This window comes from Onychostruthus taczanowskii, unplaced genomic scaffold (assembly GCF_017590055.1).
Source record: "Onychostruthus taczanowskii isolate IOZ18803 unplaced genomic scaffold, ASM1759005v1 scaffold9, whole genome shotgun sequence".
NCBI classification, from domain to species: domain Eukaryota; kingdom Metazoa; phylum Chordata; class Aves; order Passeriformes; family Passeridae; genus Onychostruthus; species Onychostruthus taczanowskii.
Genome location: NW_024506993.1, coordinates 9702952 through 9729702, shown reverse-complemented (window position 1 = coordinate 9729702; position 26751 = coordinate 9702952). Strand labels below are relative to the sequence as shown.

General features: G+C 43.7%; 1 protein-coding gene across 19 annotated transcripts in view; it reads left to right on the top strand.

Annotated features, from left to right (window-relative positions):
* Nucleotides 1-20805: 20805 nt before the first annotated feature.
* Nucleotides 20806-26751, top strand: part of SLC6A6 (solute carrier family 6 member 6) — a 54883-nt gene continuing 48937 nt past the window's right edge. For 4 of the 19 annotated variants that reach the window (XM_041425682.1, XM_041425674.1, XM_041425672.1 and 1 more), the window contains exons 1-2: nucleotides 20927-21026; nucleotides 25391-25426. Coding sequence is in view for 5 of the 19 variants with exons in the window: in XM_041425665.1 (XP_041281599.1) it covers nucleotides 20848-21026; nucleotides 25391-25426 (215 nt within the window). In the remaining 14 variants the exon portion in view is untranslated. Of the gene's footprint in view, nucleotides 21027-21447; nucleotides 21605-22582; nucleotides 22606-22688; nucleotides 22787-25390; nucleotides 25427-26751 lie in introns of those variants that run through there. The other 15 variants (XM_041425671.1, XM_041425670.1, XM_041425669.1 and 12 more) reach the window with 11 other exon arrangements.

Here is a 26751-nt window from a genome sequence, read left to right as displayed (position 1 = left end):
TGCAGAGAGAGGTGCATTATGCAAAAGGTGACTGTTTTGATTCAGAGGGTTCAGAGGTGACAGTAAGGTCTGAGGAACTCTAACTAAAACCTTGACTGGCTACCACTAGTGCTACATCACACTCCATCGTGTGGCATGACAAACAAATGGGGGATTTATATCCTTCCACAGCTGGAGGCTGGATTTCTGCCTACATGGAAGCGTGTCCCACACTATGCTCTACAGCTTTAGGTCCCTTCGTGCTCTGTTGGGCAGTTTTCAACTCTGTTTTATGGAGGCAGAAAGCCTCAGATGATCTCCCCTCAGCCCCATGGGCTGCTCCTTCCTTCTGAGGTCATGTTTTGGTCTTAACTGATGTTCACAATTTCCTCCTGTAGGGAAGTGGGTCACATATTCATGTTCCACCTTTTATTTTTTTTTTTTTTTTGGTCAGATATGAACATTTTGTGCAGGGAGATGAAGCAATTCAGCCAATTCATATCTTCTGACTCCTACTCAGTGCTTTAACCCATGTCCACCATCTTTCCTGGACTACTGCAGTGTTTATAGAACATTTGACTTCATTTGGTTTATGAAATTTTGCTTATTCTGCCTTTCTTGGTCATTAGCCCACAAGGCAGCTTGCATGCTTTTCTGTATCCAGCATTTCTTTCTGCCTTTTTTTTTCCCCATTTCCAGAAGGACTTGTTCCTTAGAACAGATGAACCACATACTGAGAAAATGAACAGGCCAGATTGTCTAGTGCTCCGCACCCACTGTTGAAGACAGATTTTCCGGAGAACTCAGTTTCCAAGGAGGCATCTAAATAAGTGACAGATACTCAGAAGTGGAAATGTGCCCACTCCTTTTGGTGCTCAACTACTGCTAGAGCAGCTCTGAAAAAACTTGCTCTGATACAGCTGTTCTCCTTCACTTATGCCACAAGACTTCCACATCTCTTCTTTTGTACTCTATTTATGGCTCTCTGCCATGCTCACCCTCATGCCATACTTCATCCCACAGGTCTCAGCTGACCTTCTTCTTGTTACCATGTCCCCCTGCACCATTAAAAGGCCAGCATGTATATACACTCACATTTCTGTCAAGGGGCCATCGTGGCTGTTGCCCCCAAATACAGAACATATCTGCAAGATAAATTAATTGTTAAGGCTAATGCTGATTGAAGTTTGGTAATTCAGCCTCCAGGATATACCATATGTTTGAAGTGTATTGTCCAAGTTTAGATTTTAAACTCCCATGGGCAGGGACCACTCCTTCCTCTATGTTTACATAGCATCAATGAGACCAACAGTGCTTGGGTCTGATATACGTTAACCTCAGCCAATGCATTGTTAAGTTTAATAATGACATTAAAGCACAATGGATAAAATATATAGACAAAGACTTTTCTTGGCAGACATTTTTGTCATGGTTTTGGTGCCAGGTTTCTACCCAAGTAAATAGTCCCTGGTCATCTGAATCATTGGCATTTTCTTGAAAAATTCACCCCTTATATTGCACCATCCTGGTTTTCCCTTTTCCTGCAGCAATTGACACTAAACCATGGATCACAATTTAGAGTAACTAAGTCAGAGCCCACCTAAGTGAAAAGTCTGGAATAGGAAGGCACCTAAATGATGTGCCAGACAGTGAACCCAGGGAATCACAGAGCCAAGGTGTAAATGGGCAAAGGAAAATAAAGGTTTTGAATGCAAGAATTTCATGTCATTTCTTATTATTTATCTCATTACTTCGTAGTTCCCAGAAAACACATTCAAAGGTTACTGTACACAGGCCCTCCAGCAGGAGCATAAGAGAGCTCAGGAATAAATCCAAACTCCATCTGAACTGACAGGCTGTTTTTCAGTGCTAGTTATGCAACATGTTAGTACCTCTAGGTATAGGGCCAGTGGGATTTAAACTTGTACAGCAGATGGTCCGTGCATCATTGCTGGAATGCGCCTGCTGACCCTAGGGCAGAGCCTGAATGGACTTCAAAAGAGAGACTGAGCATGCTTCAAAGTGTTATTGTTTAAATGTTCCACTAAATGGGGACTCCGGAACAAAATATCTAGCTGAGGTCAGTCTGAAAAATGTCAACACACATAATGAGAAAACAGTATGTTGTGTGAGAAAGAATATTTCATAGGGGTATTCTGGCTATTAGGAGTTAAAAAAACCACATTTTTTTTCATGTGTGTCAGCAGATTGTCATAATCGAAGTGTCTTTCTCCATGAGATTCATTTGCTTTTATTGGAAAGGACAAGGTCTGTATGTGAAAGTCATAAATACCTTTGGAAAGTGTGTTTTGTCCACAGACAGGTACACTGGGAGAACTGTCAGCCAAAGTTATGGCAAAAGTGTGTTGCAATACAGCATTTACATAGCCCTGAAAGCCACCCTCCCACTCATTTCAGAGAAAAATTTGTAAGGACCTTGTGTTTGGTTTGAGAGTGTGATCCTGGGATTTCTAATCATTACTATGTTCTGCTTTGTTCCTCCCAAAGCCCATAATTCCTGCTCAGTAATCCACAAGTTTTGGCTTCTCATAATGCCATTTAGGAAGGATTTCAGTAGGAAAGGGATTGGGTTCATGTTTAAATCAGTAGGTTTAATATCATGAAGGAAGATTCCCTAGGCAAGTCAAGCTTAACAAGATCAAGACTTCAGTAGAAAATTCAAGATTCAGCCTTTGATTTGCTGGTCCCTGAGCTGCACCTTGGGCATTGCAAATATCAACGGTCTGGTAGGTTTTGGTCTACAAAAGCTTTCCATGCTGGCCACTGGCGATTCAACATGGGTGGCTAAAATATTATTTCCTTTGCTGGAAGCAAAGAGCAGCAACCTGAACTTTCATAGCATCTTGTCCTGCTGGGGCATGCCTCTATCTTGATGGAGACACATTGCAATAACACAGATTAAAAGCTAACCCTCCCTGCAGACGTAATAAAGATCCAATGCCAGGAAGAGCAAACAAGACTCATGTTAGATAAAGGGGTGGCTTGTTTCTTTCACATATCAATATTCAGCAAGATCAGCCAACTTGGCTTGCTGGGGTGAAAACAAAGCCACCAGGCAAGGTAAAAAACTGAAGGGCTCTGAAGTGAGGTGTTGTTAAACCAAGAAGGTAACATGGGCTTGTTTGTAGATTCTCTGTGTCTATGTAACATTTTGTAACTGACACAAAACTTGAATAGCAATCAATGTAAGTGGGTCAAAAATAGCATCCACACCCTCCCTGGAGTCCTGGTTGTTGCACCCAGTATCACTACTCAGCTGTTAGCTGTGGCCCAGATTAAGCAAAAACCCTGTAACCTTACCTAACTGAGTGTGAATTCAGCAAAGCTTTCAGGCTTTTGCTTATCTTCAGTGTATGCTTAACTTCAGTAAGTACAGAAACTCTTTGTTAAATAAGGCTTTTAAACCTGCAGAGAGCTGATAAAAAAATCAGAGTTTCACCTGTTTTATCCTGTTTGCCAAGTGCTACAAATAGCTGATACTCAATGTGTAGATTGTTGCAACTATTCAGTGGCCAAAACTCAGAAGTGTGTCAGTAAGTTAAAGGTGATCCCTTATCTCAGTGTTCCCAAAGCAGAGAAGTTACAACACATTTCTGATTAACATAATTTGTTTTAGGAATTCTGGTTCCCTGGAAATATTGTCACTCCAAAACAAATGCACTCTGCAAATTCTCTGAACTTCAGCTTATTAAACTGCTTATGGAGAACAAAAAGTACAAGTCAAGACAAAGTGAGTTTGTGACAAAACTTTGCACAACAGGGAAATAAACTCCAGTAAACCTAAGGAAAATATATTCCCTCTATTACTCAGTTTGCATTTTTACTCTAGTATAATAGGAGTATAACCATTTTCTGTCAACAACTTACAAAGAAATTTGTTTTGAAAGTGATCTATGGTGAGAACTTGCGTCTAAATTGGGTACATCTAAATTAGACTGAATACAGAACACCCCTAAAGGTAGCTTTTGGATAGAGTTAGCCAAGGAACACAGAAAAGAATTTGCAAATATTGAAAGAAGAAACACCCCCAAACCTCAGAGGCTCCTCCTTCCATATGTTCATTGTACAGGAGTATTTTGGGGATAGCATGTTTATTTGGGTTTGCACTTTGCAGGCAAGTGGTCTCCAGTTCTTGCCCAGAACGTGCTATTTGGTATTCTCCTCTCAGAGTGCAAAACATGGCCAAGTGTTTTGCTGAACAAGGAAGGACTTATAAATGCACTGGGCAAGGCCTATATCACTGCAGCTCTGCCTTCAGTAGGTGGCAGGGATTCCTTAAATTCTCTTGCTCATTCACATTAAGCAAACAAACAAAATTACCAAACTGTGAAGCCCACAAACTATGTAACCAGGCTCCATAATCACAAGTTTTCCTTATGGTTACTTTTATCTTCCTTTTCACTCACTTGCCTATATTGCTGCTGATCTTTATTAAGCTCCACATTCTACAAACATTTACGCACTATTTACTTCATGCTTTTAAGCAGTTGCAGAGTGTTCAATAGGTGTTAAATAGAGAAGGAGCTAGAACACACTAGAACTGCATATCTGCACAGATCAGACTAAACCCAGTGAAGTTACAGCTGTGCAGAAAGTTCAGGCATGGGGAAGAGTTTGCAGGGTCTTAGCTTGTAGGGTCTGCCAGAGCTGGCATTTGTGTTTGTGCAGCACCTGGCACAAAGGGACTCCAAATCTGACCAGGATCCCTAGATCCCAATACACTGCAAGTAATGAACTGCTCCAGGGACTATAATTAGGCACCAAAGAGCAAGAACTCAGAGTTCACAAAGACTCTAGCACATGGTATTGCCAATACATCTGCTGACATTCGCATCTGTAGACTGTTCATTCAAACACTGCCTGTTTTGGAATACGAAAACATTCCTACCACCCATCAGCTGCTACCTGACCTCTTTAAAATAAACTTTCTTAATGGGCATGTGCCTGGATCACCAAAGAGACTATCAAACTTGGCACTGCAGAGGGGAAGCCAAGCCTGGTGCTAGTGATGGCTCTGCATTCTTACTCTCAGGCATCCTGTCATCAGGTCAAGGTTGTGGCACAGTGACATGGGGCATGAGCTCCCTGCCTGCACTCTGCCTGTCCAGCATTTAAATCATTATTATTCCAGGCATTTGTTGCACACCGTGGTACAGAGGTACACATAATATCAACTAAAGGAAAAGTGAATGACTATAAGCACTTTGTCATGGCTTCAGAGGGTATTAGCAGTGAGAACAGTGTGCCAGGCTGAGGGGCCCAGCCAACAGCTGGCAAAGCATGTTTGATGTAGATTTGGGAGCACAGACTATGCAAATCTATTCAAAGGATGTTCTTGAGGCAAATTGGTTGGAGCTAAATTTGCCCAGATGCTCTTGAATCTGCTTATTAGAGTCCTTAGCTTGAAAATTAGCTGGAACTGATGAGTCAAACCAGAGCTGGCTTTAGGATCCTTGCATATTAAGGAAACCACAACTAGATTAAATGTGTGCATGTCTATGTAGCATGGAAATTCAGCTCTCAATGCCTGATCCCACTATTCCCAAGATGGGGGCTTCACAATACTTAATATGTGGAGAACTCCTGGAGAGGCCTGGGCAACTATTTTGCCTTGAGTTTTTAGGTTAAGAGAAAATTAAAAAATAGTTTTCTCTTCCAGCATGGCTTCTGATTTTTGTACTTGCATCTCATTTTGCCTGCAGAGGCACTCCCTGGCAGTGAACTCATGCCTTCCCACTCCTACATGTTCCATTACCAAAGGTGAATAATCAAGACAAATATGAAGAATGAGAGAAGTATGTACTCGTTTATTCAGATAATTAATGTGAAAGATGAAATCATCTTAATTCTGACTAAAAACAACTACTTCAGGATCCTGTTTTGGTAGCAAAAGATACTGGAAGAAGGTGGGATTGTGTTGTGACAATGACTGTGATAATTTTGTTTCCTTGGACTTCTTTCTCATATAAGATTTTTAAGGGAAACTGTTGGAACTTTTCTTTCACCTGAGTATTGACTTTAAGAAAGAAGACTGTGTATTGAGCAGGGGTTTAAGCCAGTTTCTCCAAGACAACATGTAGAAAGTTGCCCACAGGGCATTTTCACATGTTGGCCATACGTTGTCCCCATTTGTGCCACCTCTGCAGCCACTGGCAGAGCTCCAGGGCAGCAGAGCTCTGCCATCCCCCTGCCTCTGTCACCCTGTGTCAGACACTAGCTGGAATCAGCCTTGCCCTTGTGGCAGCTACACTGTGTCTGACCCCTGCCTGGGTGTACAAAGGTGGGAAAAGGGTGGGCCATTTCCTGCTCTTAAACAACTGAGCACTGTTAGCTCAGGGACAATTGAGCCTCTGGTGTTTATACTGTCTTTGTCTGGATAAACTGTATGGACACAGTTCCAATGCAGCCACCAGGAGATTTTCTTGCTGATATTCATGGTGCCAGCATTCTACCCTTAATGTGTATTTTGGGCATCCCCATCTTGAATCAATACCTCAAGCCTCTTAAAACTTCATTGTGGTTATGTTTAGATTTATTCTACAATATTTTTCTTTTACTGAGGAAACCAAAGCTGAACAGAGTTTCATAACATATGGTCTTCTGCATGCTCTGTGGAAGGTAAATGTCACCTCGCTGTGATGCATTTAGTCTACTCAAGTATCCTCAAAGAATTTGACACCAAGGATGTCCTAAGGGATTTGCCTCCCAATGCCACCTTCTGGGATTTGAGCACTCAGCTCAATGTAAAGCTTCAAATATTGCTGAGGCAGACAGAGATATTCAGCATCTCGCACTTCACAGAACCTGGACACATTTTGCACACACCAGCTGTGTGTGTAAGGAACTGGGGTTAAATCAAAGAATTTCTCTTCCAGCCTCCAGCTTTTCTATCTGTGTTGCAATGACTGGTCTCCAGCTGTGAGGAAATACAGAAAGCTTCTTATTTAATAAGTTTTGAGTAATTCTAAAGAAGCCAATTCCTCCCTCCCCAAAACAGCACATTCTGTATTCCTTCAGAAACATCTTTGTAAATAACACCAGAAACTGAAAATACCTTTCTGGTCTCATAGGCTGGGATAGGAATTATAGTGTAGTTGCACTGACATTCAGTCCTTATATACTTATCATTTCCTCCTGAATTCTTCCCTGCCTTCTTGATGGTGTGCTGGATCTGCTAAGAGTGGAGAAGGTCCTGTAGAGTGAGACCGTCTTATACCCAGAAGATATCAAGAGTTAGACCTGTTTGGATATTTTGCTTGCCTTTGCATTCAGTTTGTACATCATCCTGGGATAGCATACATTTTTTCATAATGAAAAACATTTGGGAAAAAAACGTAGGGAAAACGACATTTAAAATAAAAAAAAAATAAGCCCTGCCAAACAAACAAAGCCTTGTATTTGTCCATAGAGCTTATGACTAAAAGATAATGGCATAGAAGGTTTCTGGATTTATGACTCCTCAAAAATCCCTTTCTTCCTCAATGGCAATTATACTCCTGAGAAAAAGTCAGATGCCAGATCTAGCCCTGGCATCTTTCAGTGGATTTTTCCTAAAATCAAGAGGCTTTTCCAAGCCTGGTGGTTTCAGATGTTATGATTGGTGTTTATTCATTTGTCCTCTCTTCCCATGGAACTGGCAATGGCTGTTATTTCTGTATCCAATACCACTGTTATGTCTGTTGCTCTAATCTAGCTACTTATATGGTCTCCACGATCTCAGTGTCTGAGCATATCCCAAGAATTAATTAAAAAAACCTACATAAACCCCTTAGAACAATGACAAACTCTCCCGCCTTCCAGCCTTATCCTAGGCAAGAGTCTCGAGTTTTTGAGCTTATATATGTGTGAGGAACTTACTGAGGCAAAGCTGAATTGGAGAAATGGTGCCTACCTTCAGCTGGGAAAACAGTGTGAGAGTCTGGCACAGGAGAGGCCACAGTGGTGACCTAGGCTGCTACAACAGTTTGCCAGGACTAGATGTACTTCCCCTAGATTTTCTGGTCCTTGGCCCTGGCTCAATAGTATTTTCTGTGATTCCTGGAATCTGGCAAGTCATAAAATTTTTGAGGGGCAGAGGGTAGACATGAGTTTTTCTTTTGACAAAGAGTACTGGTTCTGCCTGGAGATGAGCTGCTCTGATCAGCTGCCATTGGAGGTGTTGCTTCTATTTGTTCTGACTGCATTTGGATCAAAATCAGTGTTTCTGTGTGTCTCTTCTTCATCTTTGTCTGGGGATTGTTGTCTGTTATTGCTGTAGTCCCCCAAGACAAAATTCCTCCTGCAAATTCAGTCTCTGTTTTAGATAGCTTTCTCTCCAGAGGTTGTGAGTAGTTTATAATGGCTTGTTGGGAGCCTGGTCTTACCTATAACCCAGTTTCTTTGCTTTGGAAAGGCAGTCCAGGGGAAGGAAAGGTTATGAGTCTGTGGGTCCAACAGCACTGGGGAAGAGAGCAAATCCCACATGCTTGAGATGGTCAAGGTGGTGGTGAAGAATTAAGTGCATTAAATCCTATGTGAATAAGAACAAGCTGAAGCTCTTGCCAAGAGCTCTGAATCCAAGAACAGCAAATGGAAGAATTACCAATGTATAAAAATATAAATAAACACATGCCAGCATTAATTGGAGGAGCATGTCCTTCTCACTGACCTTAGTCCATGTGACTGTACCTCTGCTGTAAGGGACATGAGCCCTTGATTTCTCTGTAACCAATAGACATAGCCCTTGTTTCCAGCTGAGGGATTAAACTGCACGTGAGGAGATAATTGAGTGCTGGATGGCATTTTTCACACGCCTCTTTTTCAACCTGGCTCAACGAAAAGAAATATCATTATATCTCATATTTGTGCTAGAAATGAAGTGATTTGCGTACTTGCAGGAATGAGATACAGTTGTCTCAGAAGTTTTTGTTGGCAATAGAACAGGCAGCTGTCAACGCTTCAGCCCAGAAGTAGATGCAGCTCATTAGGACAGTTGGATATCATCAGATTAGCTGGGCTTGGAGATAGGGTGAGACAGGAAAACATATGACGAGAACTGGCATCGCAAAACCTCCCCCTTCAGAAATACTACCTCAAAACCAAGGAATGTTGTGGTTGATCACAGCCAATATCAATACAATATATCCTAGTTTAAGGGCAGACTTGCCAAGTATTTCAGCATGGGTTTCAGTGCCCCTGGTACACATAAAAGTTATGGCATTGGTTCTGGATTATTTACTGGGACTCTGGTAATGATGTTCCTGGCATAGCACTCCTTGCAAACACGTACTTTGGAGGAGTTCCCATACTTTTTTTTATTGTCCTCTAGAGCTGTGGTGGCAAGCTGTGTGAAATCTATCCAGAAAACTGGAAGAAATCAAAACTAAAGGGAAAAAACCAACCAAACCCAATTAAAGATGTCAAAGCCTTTCTTGTGTAGACCTAAAACAAGGTCTAAAATCAAAAGGATATGGGTTGACTGTGTAAGAGTCATGGGGGAGGGAGTTTTAGATTTTCTTTCAGTGCCCCTAGAGGATTGCCTGATATATTCTGTACAGTTCTGGGACCAAAAAGATGCTTTCAGACTGAAAACAATTCAAAGAATTGAATAAAAAACAAAAGCAACAGCAAAAAATACCTGAGTGGCAGCAGGGACTAATTTTGAAGAAAGCTTAAACAGACTTGTGTCAGTGACAGGTCAAGGTGACCAAGGCCCTCAGCAGTACTCCATGGATATGTAAAAATATGTAAATGGAAGCTGGCAGATGAAGTGTTTGTCAGCATGCACTGCCATTGTTTGTTTTTGTGTTCAAAAGCTCTTTTTTCTAAGCACACTTCTCTTTTCAGAGCATGAGCTTTAGCTTTGCAACCCAAGCAGCAGGGATGCCTTGTGTCTCTTTAGGACTTTTCATCAGATGATCCCAAATGCTTTAAAAGGGTGAACTAAAGGAGCTCCACATTTAGAAAAAATAGAAGAGGATTAATTTCTTTCTTCCAAAATGCAGTCAGCTCTGGTGTAAAGTAAAAGAGGACCTGTATTCTCCAGTGGGTGAGATCCCTCTCCCTTTACATTGCTGCAGGGTCACAAAGGATTTGTTACCCAACCTGACTTCCTGTCTGGGGGCACTTTGAGCAAAGGAAAGAATGGTTCCCCAGTCATGGACAGTGTGCTGCAGCAAGCAGCACCAGGAATAGAAGTTATATCAAATTGAAACACAGGGGAGGAATAAAAGGGAGAATTGCAATTTCCTTGAAGGGTATTAGGCTTGAACATCATAACTGCTGCCTCCATTCTTAATAGCAGTGAGGATGTACAGACATTTGTGTGATTTCTCTGCTGAGCAGCACCTCTGCTTACTCAGTACTGATTTGGGGTTGCTACAGCAACATCAAAACCACTTCCTATAGAGCCTGGATGTGCTCTGCAGGCCTCCCAGGCCTCCATGGTTAGCAGAAGTTAGGAAACTTCACAAAGGAAATACAATGCAAAGTACTAAGAGATGTGGAAACCTTAAATAGGGATGTCAATTCGACCACTAGTCGATGCTAAGGGAAAATAGGAGCATGATGGCTTAGAATCTCTTTAAGGAAATTTTAGTCTGTTAATAATCAAGAGGAGATTGCTTTATAAAAAAGATAAACAATTTTGATTTTATTTGAACAGCTCCCTTCAAATATAATTTTTGTGCACACTAACATGTGACACCCATGTGACATTGTTTTAAGCCTTATATTTGTATTCAGCATTCATTTAGCTTTCATTACTGACAAAATTTCAAATGCCAGATGATGTACAAAACCTGCTGCCTGATTTGCAAAATCTTCTGGTGTTGGAAAATGTTTAATGATTTAATACTTTATTAATTGCTTCTATTTTATCTCATTCCTGGCTAATGCCACAGGAATCTTGAGGGCTTTGCAACAAGGAAGATCTGTACCCCTAAATTATAATTTCTGGGATTATGCTAAAACACCATGTAAAAACAAGTAATAATTATTATTCATATATAATGTTTCAAACATATCTAATTGAGAAAAAACAAGCATTTCACCTCTAGGCTCTTTACTAATAAAATACCCAACTACTTCTGTAGAATTTGATTTGCTGCTCAACTTGTGTGATCCTGGGAAAGAAAGTTCAAGGTCTGCCTCACCTGGAGATTTTTCTCCAGTATGCTTTCTACTGAATTGGGAATTGTTTGAGTAGTGTTTGTGCTAAAAGTATTCCAAATGCTTTTGATGCTGAGCTTTTGCTTGTTGGCTGTTGTGTGTCCTTGGCTGTAGCAATATTGCAGCAACCTCTCTTCATTTCCCTCATATTGTCAGAACAATTGAGATTTTGGTCCATGCCCAGAGAATCATAAAACCATGGACCATAAGTTTAGGGGAGTGTTTCTACAGGCACTGGTGATGAAATTACTCCTGGAATATTGAAGCTATTTAAAATTTCATCTTGCTGGAAAGTACTGGCAGCCTGAAAGGAATTAAAAACACCAGACAGCTTGAGAGCCTCACACATAACAAAAGTTTAGGAGAATGGCTTTTGAGCCAAAAGACAAGTGGTGATTTTGACATGAGCACAAACATGGAGGTCAATGTGGATGTTAATACAGAAACATGGGAGAGATCTCACTTACTTTATAGCTGAATTAAGAGATGTAGTTCCTATACATTTATTCCCTGATCTAGATACAACATTGCTAAAATGATGTATTGCGTAGCTGGGCTACAGCTGGGTCAGAGTCCCACACAAGCAGCAGACTAAACAACGTGCCCTGGCCACAGCACCTCCTTGGAGAGCACTCCAGAGCAGGGACAACCAGAGCTTGGCAACTACATCTGGTAACCATGTCCCCAGGCCACCAACACACACAGGGAGTGTTGGGCTAATGTAGGACATTGTTGCAGAGAAAATGCCCTTTGACTATTAGACAGCAAATTCCAGTAGAGTGACTGGCTGGGAGGCAGGTACCCACAACAGACCCACTGCCAGCAGCTGGGGGATGCCTAAATCTGGATTGGGCAAAATATTAGAGACTATGCAGAGTCTGCAGTGGCCCAGCACAGGCAGGAAGACAGCTGACTTGTGGCATGTCTGCAGAGATCTCAATGGGTCTTGGCCTTCTCTTCCACCTCTGATTGCTGCCCTGCCAGCCTTGGAGTACATTATTGTTTATTACCCAGAAGGGACGGCTGAATTCCTTCTACAGCAACAATATTTTTTGTGATGCCAATGCCATGACCTTTATTCATGAAAAACAAAGTACAAATGGGGAAAGCAGGGTGGAGGTCTGTCAGAAATGTGATGTAAACAGCAACAAAGACGTGGCTGTGCTCCTCCAAAGCCATTTCCCACCAGGTAAGGATCAGAGCAACAGGCATTTCAAACACAGCAGAGATCCTATCTGATATTTTGTTAAGATAATTGCCTATACCTAACAGCAAGGCTTAATAAAAATTGCCAAATTGAACTTTTGTTCAGATTAGACAACATCAACAACAATAGTTTCCAAAGGATTTATGGAAAAAATTCCTGTTCCAGGTATCTGCTGACATTTTAAAAAAGCCAGCCTCTTTTCTAGCATTCATGAAAGTAACATGAACAATTCAGTAGGAGAAGAGCTCCTGTTTTGTTGTGGAAACAGTCTCCACAGTACCCTTGAAAATTCATCCTGAGGCAAGTTTGAAATAATTCATGCTTCTGCTCTTACAAAAATATCTTCATGTTTAGAGCAAACAGCTGTTTTTCTGGTGGAGAACAGCAGAAACATGACCTGTATTTAAACCTGTATCTTACTGGGAGAACTGGGAGCTTAGTCTCCCAGTAGGGACGCAAAATTCAGGCAATGACACGTGTGAAGATTTCTGGGGTGGCATGAATTGATTTGAGGAGAAACCTGAATTGAAGCCAGGTGGAGTGGCCATGTGGCAGTGTCCTCTGCTCTGGCTGGAGATGGTGCCCGTGTCCTGAGCTCAGCAGGCCAGGGGATGTTCCTGGGAGATGCTGTACCCCCTCTCCACATGCTTTCACAGGTCCTCCAGAGGCACTGGATGGAAAAGCTCCTGGGGTCCACCACACCCTCCACTGTATGCCTCTGCTTCTTCAGCTCTGCCCGCAGGCAGTCCCAGGCCCTGCTGCTCAGGATGATGTCTGGTCACTGCCACAGCCCAGCCTGCCATGCAGCTGCTCCCTGATGCTGATGGCCTCCAGCAGCACTTGCTATGGGGCAACAGGGGTCAGGGGTGTCTTTATGAGTGCCAAGGGCATCCCAAACCCACTTTGGCTGCTCCACAGTTTGCTGGGATGTGCTTCCCAAGGAAATATGGGAGTATAGGGGCAGGTTTTCACACTTCTCTCCATGATTTCATGAGCCCAACAGACAAACTTGCAGAAGTACAAAGGAGAAAACTTGAGGACTTTGGCTGACACAGAGAGTAAGAGACAATTGCTCGGTGCTACAGGCAGTCTGTGACCAACTGTTCATAAAATATTAACCATTTGTGGCACATTTAATAATCAGTAAGTGATAATATTGGGCTTTGATACAAATGAGAGCTGACTAACATTGACCAAAGAGGCTTAGAGGCCCAAGTCTGGATAGTTTGTGCTTCATGCTGAGCCTATTCCACCCTCTCTCCTTTCCTGACCTTCTCATGTACAGATAACAAAGTGGGATTGCTCTGGCTGGGACAGACAGGCAGAAATCGCTCTCTGCAAGGATGCACTGTTGGGTTGGTGGTGTTGCTGCACCCAGATAAACTTTATAAAACCAGTCTTTGCCCAGGTTGGGACATAAGCATCAAGTATCCCGAAAGAGAAGTACAGGGATGCCGCAGTGAATATTGCTGAATTTATTTTAGGCCACGGAGATTCTGGCTGAAAGATCACTTGGGAGCATGCCAAAGGTCCAGAAAAGGGAACTGCTTGGGGAGACTCAAGGTCACCCACGCCTGGGAGCCGCTGGCATCCCCTCAGTGACACTGCTGCACAGAGCAACGTGCTGCCAGCAGAGGTGGAAGCCCAGGCATCTCCTCGGAGCACGCGGGCAATGCTTCGAGTGTTCGTGGCCCGGCTGTGCTGGGGGACTGCGGGCAGGGATGGGCAGGGATGGGCAAGGATGGGCAGGGATGGACAGGGATGGGCAGGGATGGGCAGGGCAGAGCGGGGAAGGGCAGGGACGGGAAGGGCAGGGCAGGGAAGGGCAGGGCAGGGCAGCACTACGAATGCTGCAGCGTCATTCAGCCAGGCTGGAGCAGAGCTCCCACCCCTGCTCTGCCTCCCTGCCACCAGATGTGAGCAATTTCTTTTGCATTTGGACTGGTAGTCTGGAAAACGCTGTGTTTTTAAGTTTATATGATATGCTTGCTTTCCAGTTCTGTTAATTAAAATCATGATACTGGATGAGCAGTTGCTGGACAGCTTGCAGGGTTCATTTTAAATTTCTTCCTTTTTCTAGACAGGCATTTGAAGCCCTTTCTCTGCAGTGCGTTAATTCACCTAGCTAGAAATTCTGTCTGTCTGAACTCGTACAAGCATGCATTTGGGAATGGTTTTGTTACTTACAGTATTTTCTCCCAGTGTTTGCCTATATCTTCCAATGTAATTTTTCAGAATAAACAAAGTATATAAGGAGTGTATAATTTTCAGTTATACACTCCTCATAACTGTTTCACCATCACTTTGAGAGGGAAGGGAGCAGAGGGACCCATAGGCAAATAGAAGGAAATACGAGCATGTATGAATTCACTCAGTTGATCACTCCTTCTTTGGTGGGTTTAATCCATCAGCTTTTCTGGAGCCATTGTGTAAGTCATGAGAGCTCAGTTGCCTCCACAATACATTTTTGGACTATTTTCCAGTGTGATGTCTACTGTCACCTGAGATGTGGTTAGGCCAACCCTTTCCAGGTCAATAATCAGCTCCAAATGGAAATGGAAGTGGTTCTGCAGGGCAGCCTCAGAGTCTGTCAACCTTTTATTGCTTTCAGAGTGGGTCTGCCACAACTTCTTCCTGTCTCCCATCTTACATCTCCCATAGCTTCCCAGATTCCATATTTGCTGCACCCATGTAACCATCTTGACTTGGCAGGAGCTGTTTTGCTCAGGAAATCTGCAGGCCATGCAGCAGCAGAATATTTACCTGCAGCATGGCAGGTGTGTTACTGGCAGGGAAAGAGGCATATTCACCATGTGCCTCATCTCCAAGCACACCCTGTGCTACTGGAGTAGTGCTCTCAGAGGACTTGGTCCACTGAGGGAACATCACTTAAACTGCCCAGATGTGGAGATTTGCTTTCAGGACTGAAACGCTGAGTGTGGACATGTGCAAGGATGGGACAACATCTGCAGCGTTTATTTTGGTCTGCAGACAAAGCTCAGAGTGGCTCAGCAAAGCTCACACGAGCTTCCCCCACGCACGAGTGAACATCACCTGAGCTCAGCAAAGCCTTCCCATGCAAATGCTCTGCATTGTGTCAAACAATGACTCCAGAATTAGATCCAACAAGATGTCTTTCTTTTTTTTTTCTTTTTTTCCAGCAAGTACATTCAGTGACTTAGCCTTTTCAGGGCTTATATCTTGGTTATTAATGCTACCATTTGCCTTCTTTTGGAAAATTGAACTCATGTGATATAGGAATTTTATGTGTCAAATTCTGATGCAAAAATTCTGATGAGTGCTTCTGTAAAATACAGAAGTGGAAAATCGAGGTACTATGGTAGGAAATTATTTTCTTGGGTGGTTTTTAAAATAAATTTTGTATTATTAGGCTAGCAAAGAACAATGCCAACATCAAAAAATCCATTACCTGTTGTTCTTGTCCTGTTTTTTGGTAAATTTAGGCAAGCATTGCAAGATTTTAAAAGAACTGTTATGTAATAGTTCAGGCAAAAAAAAAATGATTAAAATAGATAAGTTATCATATATCTAGTACTAGGCAATCAGATTAAAAAGAAAAAAAACAAACAACAACTGGGAAGTGCAATAACTGGATTTGCTAATGCCACATAAAATAAAAAGATGAGTACGTATTTGGATTGCTGCACAGGGCAAGTGCCACAGAATTTTCCCTAGGGAACATTCCTCTATTGGAAAAGTGTGGTCAAATGCAACAAACAAATCTTTTTTGTCTTCAGTTATCGTGATTCTGTTTAAAAGTTACAAGACGTCAATTTTAGCATGTGGAATGCAGTTGTGAAAGAAAATGGGTTTCCTGAATTTTCAGTGATTGACTAAAATTCACACACATACTGGTTATTTTAATTTAAGGAAAAAGGATTTTGTTTCTTTATCCTGTTACATAACCCTGGATCTATTCTCCCTTGAACACACAAGAATGATTATCATTAATCTTAAAGGGAAACAGTTGTCTTTCAAAATCCTTTCTGAATTTCTAAATTTTTATCTTCTTCTTTTTTAAGTTAGATCCCAAATGACTGGATATGAATTGAAGATGAAAGCACATTGTTTATTTTTTTAATTAGATTACTTTAATCTCATTTATACATAGTTCTTCTACTGCTCTTCCCAACAGCAATAGTGAAGAAAAAACCATTGTTTTAGAGTGACTTCCAAAATACAAAACATACGGTTCATATAGCATCCAGCAGGAGACAGACTACCTGTTATTACTTTTTTAGCTCATTTTTATGAAACTGGCTGGCTTTCAGTTCAGAGACATTCTTTAATAATACTTATATTTTTCATTCTATAGTGCATTCCTTTCAAGGATTTTAAATTGCCCAGGAGATCTTGAAAATCCCAGCGAAGACCTTTGGATATATGAGAGGCTTTTATTTCCAGGTAGCTGACTGTCAGTTAACTTGAGAGGCTCACTTTTTTCAAAAGCCAGTGTGACCACTTTGGTTCCAGGCTGTTTGGTTCCTGTGTGTTTGCCCCTCACTTTAGGAATCAGCCACTGTAAAGTAACAGGCATTTCCAAACTCAGAAAGGACCAGCTCCAGTCTCTCAGCCCTGCTAAGTGCCTTAAGTTAATTTGTAATTAGCTTGATGTAAGGAAAGGACCAGTGCAGGCAATCCCATAATGGCTAGGCAGTCTCAAATATAAGCAAAATAATGCCAGAGCATTAAAGCAAGGGAATTTAATGCCAACTGGCTACTTTTCAAGAAGACCTGTGGTTTTTCTTTGCCTTTGTGTTTGACTTGTAAACCGGGTGCAGAGCTCTATCATTGGCAGGTTCACATGATGGGGAGTGTACTAAAAACACAGGTCATGTTTTGGTTTCTGTTTGATACCTTACTTATATTTGATTTATATGGATAAACTAAGAAAAATTAACTGTCCAGGCCATAATTTCATCTAAAATAAACACAGACTAAAACTACAGCAACTTAGTGGATTGTGTGGATTAGTGAGATATCCTGGTATGTAACAGCAATAGCAACAATTTATTCCCTGATTTAGTAATGCTTAAAATCTGCAATCCAGAGTTACTCCATGATATTCAAATCCCTTACAAAATCTGCTTCTCTTTTTCAGGCTCAGGATCCTCTGCTATACAGGGGAACCCCAAAGACTGACCCCATATAACTTTATATAGGAAATTCAGGTATAGAAAATCGTTAGTGCAATGGATTTATTCAGACCATGGTTTTGCCATTCTTGCTTACACAATCCTTTACAGACAGTGCTGTCCATTTCTCTCCTACATTTCTGCTGGACTTCGTGCCTGGATGAACATCAGTTTTTTAAACTTTAATCTTTACTTGTAAAATCTTCCCAATCCCTGCAAAATCTTCTCTTTGTCCGTGCCCCATCTTGGTCCTGAGTCCATGAAACATCATGTTCCCTCTAGCAGCCAAACAATGAAAACCAGGTTTCTCCTGAAAAATGAAGAAATATTAAATTGGTTATCATTTAAAAATTAATGAGAATTTGCTGATGAGCAGGTTTTAGGTCCTGGTGTAATATCCCTCCCTCCACCTCACCTTACAGAAACCTGAATTAACTCTGCCATACCCTTGGCTTAATATTGATCCATCTGAAATCTGGCACTCACATCCCTGCCCCTCTCTACCCGGGTGCAAATACAGTGAATCTCTCTTGACTTTCGTGCCATCTCAGTACATTTCCACACGTTGTAGCCAAGCTGGGGATTTGGCCCAGTGTCTTTTTTAAACCCTGTGACCCAGACGTGGAGATTAAAAAAGAGTTATGTTATCGGATTAAACAGATACAAGAGGCACTCGCTGTATCAGCATCCAACACCTTAAAACTCCAGCAAGTAGATCAGCATGGTAGTGGCAAAAATAGTCTCTGAGAAAGAGGGAAAACTCAAAGGAAGGTGATGGCAAACCCATGCCTTGGGCTGGGGTGCAGAAACCTGCCACTCTGACTGCTTGCCAAAGCAGCTACAGGGATATGGTGTTCTGCTTGCTACAGCACCTTGATACAGGATACACTCGAGGTGTAAGTCATTTGAACTCCACCTACCTGTAGCCAGAGTGATTTTGGCCTTAGTTAAATTTGGGTTAATGTCTTCACACTGGGGTTTTTAAGGGGTTAGACTTGATTGCCTTATGAACTGCATCAGCGGACACTGAAATCAATAAAGCTGCAGAAGCAAAAATTCTAACAGATTAAAAACAGACCTGCATGAAAAGGATAGTAATTTCAGGCACCATTTGTATGCTTAATATTACACACATGCTTATTCTTTGCAATTTGGGCTCTAACTTGTGATTTCGGTTACATAAGAGAGTGGAGAAGCCAGAAGCATTTAGTGCTGCTGTGCGCCACTGCAGCTGAAGGCAGCGTTCCCCCAAATATTCATCAGGCACATTCTCAGAAATTGTGCTGTCTCATAATGAAATAGCAATAGCAATAGCAGTGTGCACATTTATGGCACAAAATGACTTCTTCTTCTTCTTCTTCTTCTTCTTCTTATTATTATTATTATTATTATTATTAGTAGTAGTAGTAGTAGTAGTAGTAGTAGTAGTAGTAGTAGTTCCAGGTACTGTTTATATGCTTCTGACTTCAAAACTGCTTTGGCTGTTGGTCGTTTACCCCAAACATTTTATTTTTAAACACATGGAGCAACCATGTGCTTTGTGTGGCTGACTTTTAAGAAGTGAGGAGCAACAGAAGAGAGAGCAAGAGACAAAATACAGACTTTGATTCCTCTAGAGAACTAGAGCAAAGTATTCCACTGCTGTCACTGGTACAGCTGTGCTGGCAGGATCCTTCACACAGACAAGGCTCCAGCCACTACTTGCATTTCACTGATGTGACTGCTGGTTCCTAATCTGTGTCTAGGCATCCTCACTGCAACCAAACAAGTGGCTGAGCCGGTGAGAAACCTTTTGTTTCACTCCTTACTGCAGCCAGAGCCGCCTGTTTGTGGTCCCTCGTGGAGCTCACAAAATGTGAGCTGCCTCCTGCAAAGGATGCCTAAGAATCAAAGTTGCAGTACACAAGAAACTTGAATCAGAAGACGTAGGTGGCAGCACGGACTACATCGTTACGAGTTTAAACGAGGCTGTTCAGTGGAGATATGTCATCAATTAGCTGTGTATATCCTATCTCTATCTGGTTTTCTGCTAAAAACCTACTCACGTTCCAAATCAGTTCGGATACAGAAAATCACAGAATGCACTGGAGCAAGGGAAAATCGGCTGTGTAACTGTGGCACAGGGGTTTTGGGCATCCTGTATTGCCATCAAAAAGTGTGCAGAATGGTGCAGCTTTTGCAAGAACCAGCTAAGGAAATCAGCCTTTTCTGAGACCTCCCTGGAGGCTGCTGTGATGGAATTTGATCTCCCCAGCAGCCTGTGCATAGGTTATGGGTTCCGGAGGTGGTCCCCCAGTAACTGCTGTCCTAGCTTGTGGTGTAGAAAGGTAGCATCTTGTATTCGGGAAAACCTAGAGATCAGAGGTGTGGGGACTATCTACTCTCCTTTGGTCCATTACTGCTGTACCGACTGCAAGGTTAGCACCGTGGGACTTCTGTGAAACACAGATGGCCCCAAATCTCCTTTTCACCACAACTGCACCCCCACAATGTAAATGGTATATTAGTATACAGAGGCTCATACTAAGTCTTCAGCAGGGGTTATATGAAAATGCCTCGCGACACTGTCTGCTGCTGCATCCTTTCATTTAAAGATCCGGGGGGATGCAGGTAGGAGAGGAAGGACATGTTTGAGTCATATGCCCGTTCGCCTGCAGGGGAAGAGGACCTGCTTTCGGTTCTGTGAAACCCGACGCAAAACAAAACACTGCCCCGCTCATTTTCCCCGCCGATCGCCCCGGCCGTACTTTGTTCTCCCGCTGCGACCGGGACTTTCCGGTGCCGGGAACCGCGCGTTTGGGAGGCGGCAGGGCAGAGCAGGGATGTCCCAGCCTCCCAGGCACCTGCCAGACCACGCTCCCGTGTTGCCTCCTCCAGCAGCAGACGGCTCCGGGAACAAACCTGTCCCCAAAGCCTGGCAGAGCGGCACCGGCTCCAGACTCCAGTCCCCCGTGGGGCCGGGGGGAAAAGCGGGCGCGGAGGAGCAGAGCCAGGGCCCAGGCGCAGCGGCGGTGACAGCGCCGTGGGATGCTTTTTCTGTGAGGAGGGCACTCTTTGTGTAAAGATAAAAAATAACGATTAAAAAAATGTACGAAAACGAAAAATACCGAGACGAGATCAGCGGCTGGGAGCGGGCTCCGCTCCCTGCCCGCCGGGGCAGCCGCGGGACGCGGGCCGGGTCACAGAGAACACAAGGTGCTCAGTGTTCACAGCCAAGAACAGAGCCCAGGAGCCCTGGTTGGTGATCAAAGCCCTTATCTCCCCCACACCCCTTCCTTTAGGCTCCCCCCTCCCCAGCAAAGAAGAGGCCGTGCCGGTGTTTTTCCACTCAGCAGGATGGGTGATGCTCAAAGCTCCCTCATTAGACAACAGACACGAGAGGTCAGGAAGAAAGCGCTTATAAATTACCGTTTCCTCCTGCTCGGCGCTGCTAGTCGCGCCGCACCGCTCCGCCGGACGCGCCGCACCGCCGCAGGGGCGCAGCGGCGCGCAGGCACCGCGGCCAGCGGACACAGGTACCGGCACCTCCCGGGCGGGAGCGCGGGCGGGCGGTGGGGCTGCCGCCGCTGCCGCCGCTGCGGTGCTGGCGCTGGCGGTGGCGGTGGCGGGGCTGGCGCGGATCGCCCCTCGCTGCCGCGCCGAACAAAGGGGCGGCAGCTCCGCGCCCAGCGGAGCCGAACCGAGCCGGGCCGGTGGCGGCGGCATCGTCCTCCCTTTGTCCGCCTCGACTCGGGGTGCCCCCGGGCGCGCTTTCCCTTCCCCCCTTCCATTTATTTATTAATTCATCCTTCTCCTTAAAGCCCCCTCCTCCCCAGCGCTCGCATTACCTCGGCGGTGTTTTTTCTCCCCAGCGGTTATTTACCCCACACCCCCCCCACACCTTGCGTTAACTTTTTTTGGCGATAACATTCTCAGCCATTCCCCGTTGGCCGCCCTCCAGCAACATCGACGGCGCACGCTTCTCTCCCCGGCTATTTTTGCCCATTTTTTCTCCCACCCCTCCCCGCTGTGCTTTCTCTGTCTGCCGTGCGCTAACCTCGAGTGAAGAGACTGGTACAGGCAATGCTACATCTGATGCTAATGGGCCTACCTGGTGGGTAATACCGCTGCTGCTGCTGCTTTCTCGTGATTTCACTCGTTTTCCTTTTCACTCCCCTCATTTTCCTTTTATTTTGTGGCTTCTTGACATGCTGAAATCAAAGTAGTGATGGGGCTTAGAAATAAAACACAGGGACTACACAGGGCAGGTTACCAAGCTCAGCGTGGTGCGAAGGGGTGATAATTCTGGGTTTGTCTGGGGGTAACTTGGATCCAAAATTCACCCGCTGGCTTTAAGATAATGAATGCCCATTGCTGCCTGGTATTATAGCAGGAGGTATGTGGGAGGACTCACAAGGTTTCCATATAAGAGCATGGGAGAATTTATTTCACCCAGGCGAAGAAATGTGCAGAGTATGTGTTATTTATGACACTGAAGGCAAGCTGTGTTGTCCTTAGGCAGCTCCAAGAGTGGCAAAACTTGGTATTTAGAAATTGTAGAAGCTGATTTCTGCTGTTTAATAAGAGCTATGTTTAAAGGGTGAAAATAAAAGGAAAAAGTAGTGGGATAGGATCCAGATAAACACGAAGAAATACAAACCCACACTTATTCCAGCACAGTTTGTGCCAAGGTGTAAAGATGGAGGTTTTTGATGAGTTCCCATGTTTTTTAACCGTATTGGGAAAGGCATTAAGAAAATGTGCCGAGAGGAGCTGGTTACGTTGATAGTGCTATTTTGGTAACTGCATTTTTTTTTATTGCTTGCATGTGAAAATGTTTTGAGTTTTGGACTAGCAGAACCGTGAGGCAGTCCTGACAGGGACACATGTCATCGGCTGTGTAATTCAGGGCTCGGATGACAGTTGCTACCGCTTTAGGTTTTATGGCTTTAGGTTTGAGGGTAAATCAGCCCGTTAAAACCTGCTGCTGTGGAATTTCGATGGGAGAGGCTTTGGTGAGAGCTCTGATGGTTGTTGACAGCCGGGTGTTTACCTCTGGGTCTGCGTTCAGCCGAGCTGACTGCTTTCTGGCATTGCCTACCTTTGCCACAAGTGGTACGGAAAGGTTTCCTTGAAGGTTATTGGGGGTTTTTTTAAGCAAAATGTGTGAGCAGCTGAGACAGCCAGCAGCGTGACAGTGACAGTGTCCCTCACCCGGACCAAGTCTGAAGCACGAGTGTGGAAGGAGGATGTCTGTGCTGCCCTCGTTAAACTGACATTGGAAACTTCATTTTTGGTACTTTCAGAGATAGTATCTTCCTGTTTCCCCTTCAACTGTCTCTTATCTGCTTTGCATGTTCTCTTTTTGTCCTTTTTCTCTTTATTTGCCTGTCACCCCTGTCCCTTCCCCTTCGCACCTCTCCTGCCTTGGTGCCCAGCGCAGCTCCCGCTGGAGGGCGACAGACGCCTTTCCCCTTTCCCCTTTCCCCTTTCCCCTTACCCCTGCCCGGACCCCGGCCCGCGGCCGGGCGGCAAAGGCCGCTTCTTGCCGGCCTTTATTAACCTGCTGCTCTCACCTGCGCTGTGATGGTTCATTTCTGTCGTGCTTGGCAAAAAGCAGGAGGTCGCAGGTGGCACCGTGGTACCTGTAGGCCCCGAGAGTGTGGATGCGTGCTCGGGGGTGCTGCATCGAAATCCTGGGGCATTTGGTTTGTTTGCTTGAGAAATCTTGGTCTGGAATCTGGTAGAAATTTGGAATCTTTCAAATGCTACCGACTTCTGGTTTATTTTATTTTTCTGTAACCAGAAACAAAATTTGGCATACAGCTCTTCATTGGTAGTTTCAAATGTGGAGCTTTTGCGTGGGTTGCCTGGAGCTTTCATGTCAGAGGTGAAATGTTGGGGCGATGGCAGGAGACTTGAGCTGGTGTGAAATGCTGGCAGAAAAGAGGTGCCACATTGTCCTGGAAAACTAGGAAGACACTTTAGGTTGGTTTGCCCTTGTTGCAGAGTGCTTGGGAAACCTCCCTTGCCTGAGTGGAGTTCTGTTTGTAAAGCCTTGGTGTGGATCTTGTCGTACAGCTAAACATTGCTAATATTTCAGTGAGGTTTTTTTTAAAATCAATACTCGTAGTGTATCCTAGTGGCTTCCAGCCAGGTCCTATGGGCTGGATGTTTCCAAAGAGACTCTTGGGCACTTTCCAGATGATGATATTCCTAGGATTTTCATCAATGCACATCAAGGCTTAGCAGCAACCCCCTATTATTTTAATTTTGCCCCTTCTATATTTTCCAATGCCCCATGTTTTTGCCCCAGTGGGTGGTGGGGCAACATGGTAGTGCTGCCAGTTCCACCAGTAAGGGGAGTCTCTCCACTGGTGCTATTAAAAAAACCTGGGGTTTTAATCATGCTGGCAAACAGCTCTGAAAAGATTATGCTAATTAGTTTCTTATAAATTTAACCATATTACAACACTTAAAAATGGATGGGAAAGCCGTGGTAGTTGCACCCTTTTGTAAGTAATGTTTATTTGATTGGTCATATGAATAAATTGTAGATCATTTAAGAAGTGAAGCTTTGAATAGATTACCCAGTCGGATTAGTGCCTTTGACTTCTTTTTATCACTAACTTAATGACCAGAATGGATCAGGATTATTTTTCTAAAAAGTAATCCTGTGTCTGCTCCAGTAAGAGCTCTGTACACGGAACTAAAATTTATTCTAATGGCACTCTAGGGGGGCTGCTTGCAGGATTGGGTCCTTGGCTCTTGGAAGAAAAGCATGAGGATGAAAATGCAGTGATTTAATAGTTGTTGAATTTCTTCCATGTGTGCCTATTTAATTGAACCTTCAGCTGTTGTAGCTCCATGGATTCAATTGATTTGTGTGAGCTTTGTTTACATCCCAAGGCATGTAAACTTTAAATTGCTTACATAGTAGCTAATATTGATACAAAGTAATACAGTAGAAATTAATTGAACATTCCACTCTGCACTGTTCATTTTTCCCTAAAAACCTGCTGTTGGAAGGGCTGCTGTGCTGCCAGTCAGTGACTGAAACCATGGCTGGTGTCCTACAGCATCCTCTCTTTTTTTCAGTGTGTCCAGATTTACACCAGCAAAAAGCCATTTAGTGCCAGCCCTAAACCCTGTTCCAAGAGCATCCACCAAACCCACCAGCTCAGCTGGTGGAAGGGGAGTGTGAATCAAATGCCAGCAAGCTTTGGGTGGTGGCAGCAGGGTGGCAGTCCCATGGCTGCAGGAGGTGGCTGTTGGGGCCTGCTGGGAAGGTTCCCCATTTCAGCAGTTACTGGGTTTCCTGTTGTGGTTCTCTGTCACTCAGAATTGTCACAGCCTCGAAGGATGCCTCGCTGCCGTGGCTGCCCAACCTGGGCTTGAATGCAGTCAGTGCTTGAGCCCTGGCATGGAAAAACAACCCTGCTGTGCCAAAATGCAGTAGGAGGGCCCTGCTTCATGGTGTTGGTGTCAGTCCCATGTCCATGGGTAGAAGAGCAACCCAAACACTGCGCCATGGGGTTATCGCTGAGCTGGAATGTAGTTAAAGGTTCTTTTATTTTTTCATTTTTTATCCAGATCACATGGCATTTGTATTTTATTTCACTGCTGCAGTGTAATTCTCCTGCCGTTTAGAGGGGATATAGTCATATCTCCTGTGATGTTCTATTTAGGATGAAACACACAAGAAATTATCTCCTCTTTTGACATTGGTGCTGCATCCAGTGTCTTGGTGTTCTTCAGACAGAACTTTTTACTGATGAAATTCAGAAAACGCAGTGCATTATAGCATTGAAACATGTCTGACTTATCTTGCTAGACCCATTTTTTCCCTTTAAAATATTTTTTCCCTTTTCTTTTTCTTTTTTTTTTTTTTTCCAAACAGGAAAAGAAAATACGTTCAGCAGAGATTCTTCTTCATGTAAGTGTTATTTATGCTTGTTTATGAAATTGCAAAAAGGCTTAAAAAACTCATTATAACATTCAAATACTGAACACTTACCATCTGTTTGTAGAAACCAAGTATAGAGCATGTAAAAATAGGCTGTAGTTATACAGCAGTAATGCTCAGCAACTGATATCTTAAATTTGTCTGTGCAGTTCTTCTGTGTGTATCACCACAGAATTTAGAAAACATTGCAAAGCACTTTGCAGACATTTAAGCAGCATGCCCATAAAGTCGGTGTGTAAATCCTGGAGGGATAATGTTAAAATGGTTTGCCCAAAGCAGAAGAGACACATAAGTGAGAGCTTGATTTAGCACCCCAGAGTCCTTGCTCCCCAAACGCTGTGACAAAGTCAGCTTTTGTGCCTTGGATCCTACAGAATCCAAGTTCTGCCCATAGTTTGTTGTGTGCAGGTGTGTGCATGTGTGTGTATGGGTAAGAGAGAGTGTCTGTGTGTGTACCTGGCCTCAAATAGCCTGTAGGTATTTCAGGCCTTCTCCACAACCTATGGTGGTGCCCATTAAAGCAAGAGTAGATGCCACCAGCCTTTGGTGGGTACTGTTGCAAATGTGAAAGCATTTGGCTCCAGCCTGGCTCTCAGTCTGGGGGAGCCTGTTAAAGTATTCTTCGTGGGACTGAGAAAGCTGCATGTCATAAAAACCCAACAGGCTTTTTTCCACACCATCTAGCGACCTGGTTGTTGGTTTCTTTTTTTTAGCAGATCTCAACTTTGAAAACTGTTGAGTAGTATAGAAAGCTCTGCTCTGGTATTTCTTCCTAGTAAATAAATCTGATTAAATGTTTTACGGGGCTGTATAGATGAAGACTCTCATTGCCTTTATGCAAAATTAGCTTAGCAAGGAAAACGACTGCATTGTTCCCAATGCAGGGCCCGCTTCGCATAACTTCCAAGCATGTACTGTGTCCAGTGGCATGGCAAGCCCACGAGCACTCACCTCAGGCTGATTTCCCATAAGTCAATTTTTTTTTTTTTTTTTTTTTAACAACATGTATCTCAGAATTGCAGCACTCCATTATGCTTGCGTAGCAACTTGCTGGTTAATATGTACAAAATGCCGTGTGGTAACAAATGTTTTTTTGCTATTGTTGAGCTGGAATGTTAGTTCAGCTTCTAGATAAAAGTGGCTTGCGCAAGGCGTCCCGGTAGACCATGATTTCTGTGGCTTGTACAGTAGTTCTGTAGGCAACCGTGTTCTGCTCTTCCTCTCCCCTGTGCTTCCCTTCATCTTCACGTGAGCGAGGGTGGGCTGATGGAAAGGCAGGAGCTGGCAGCCCTTTG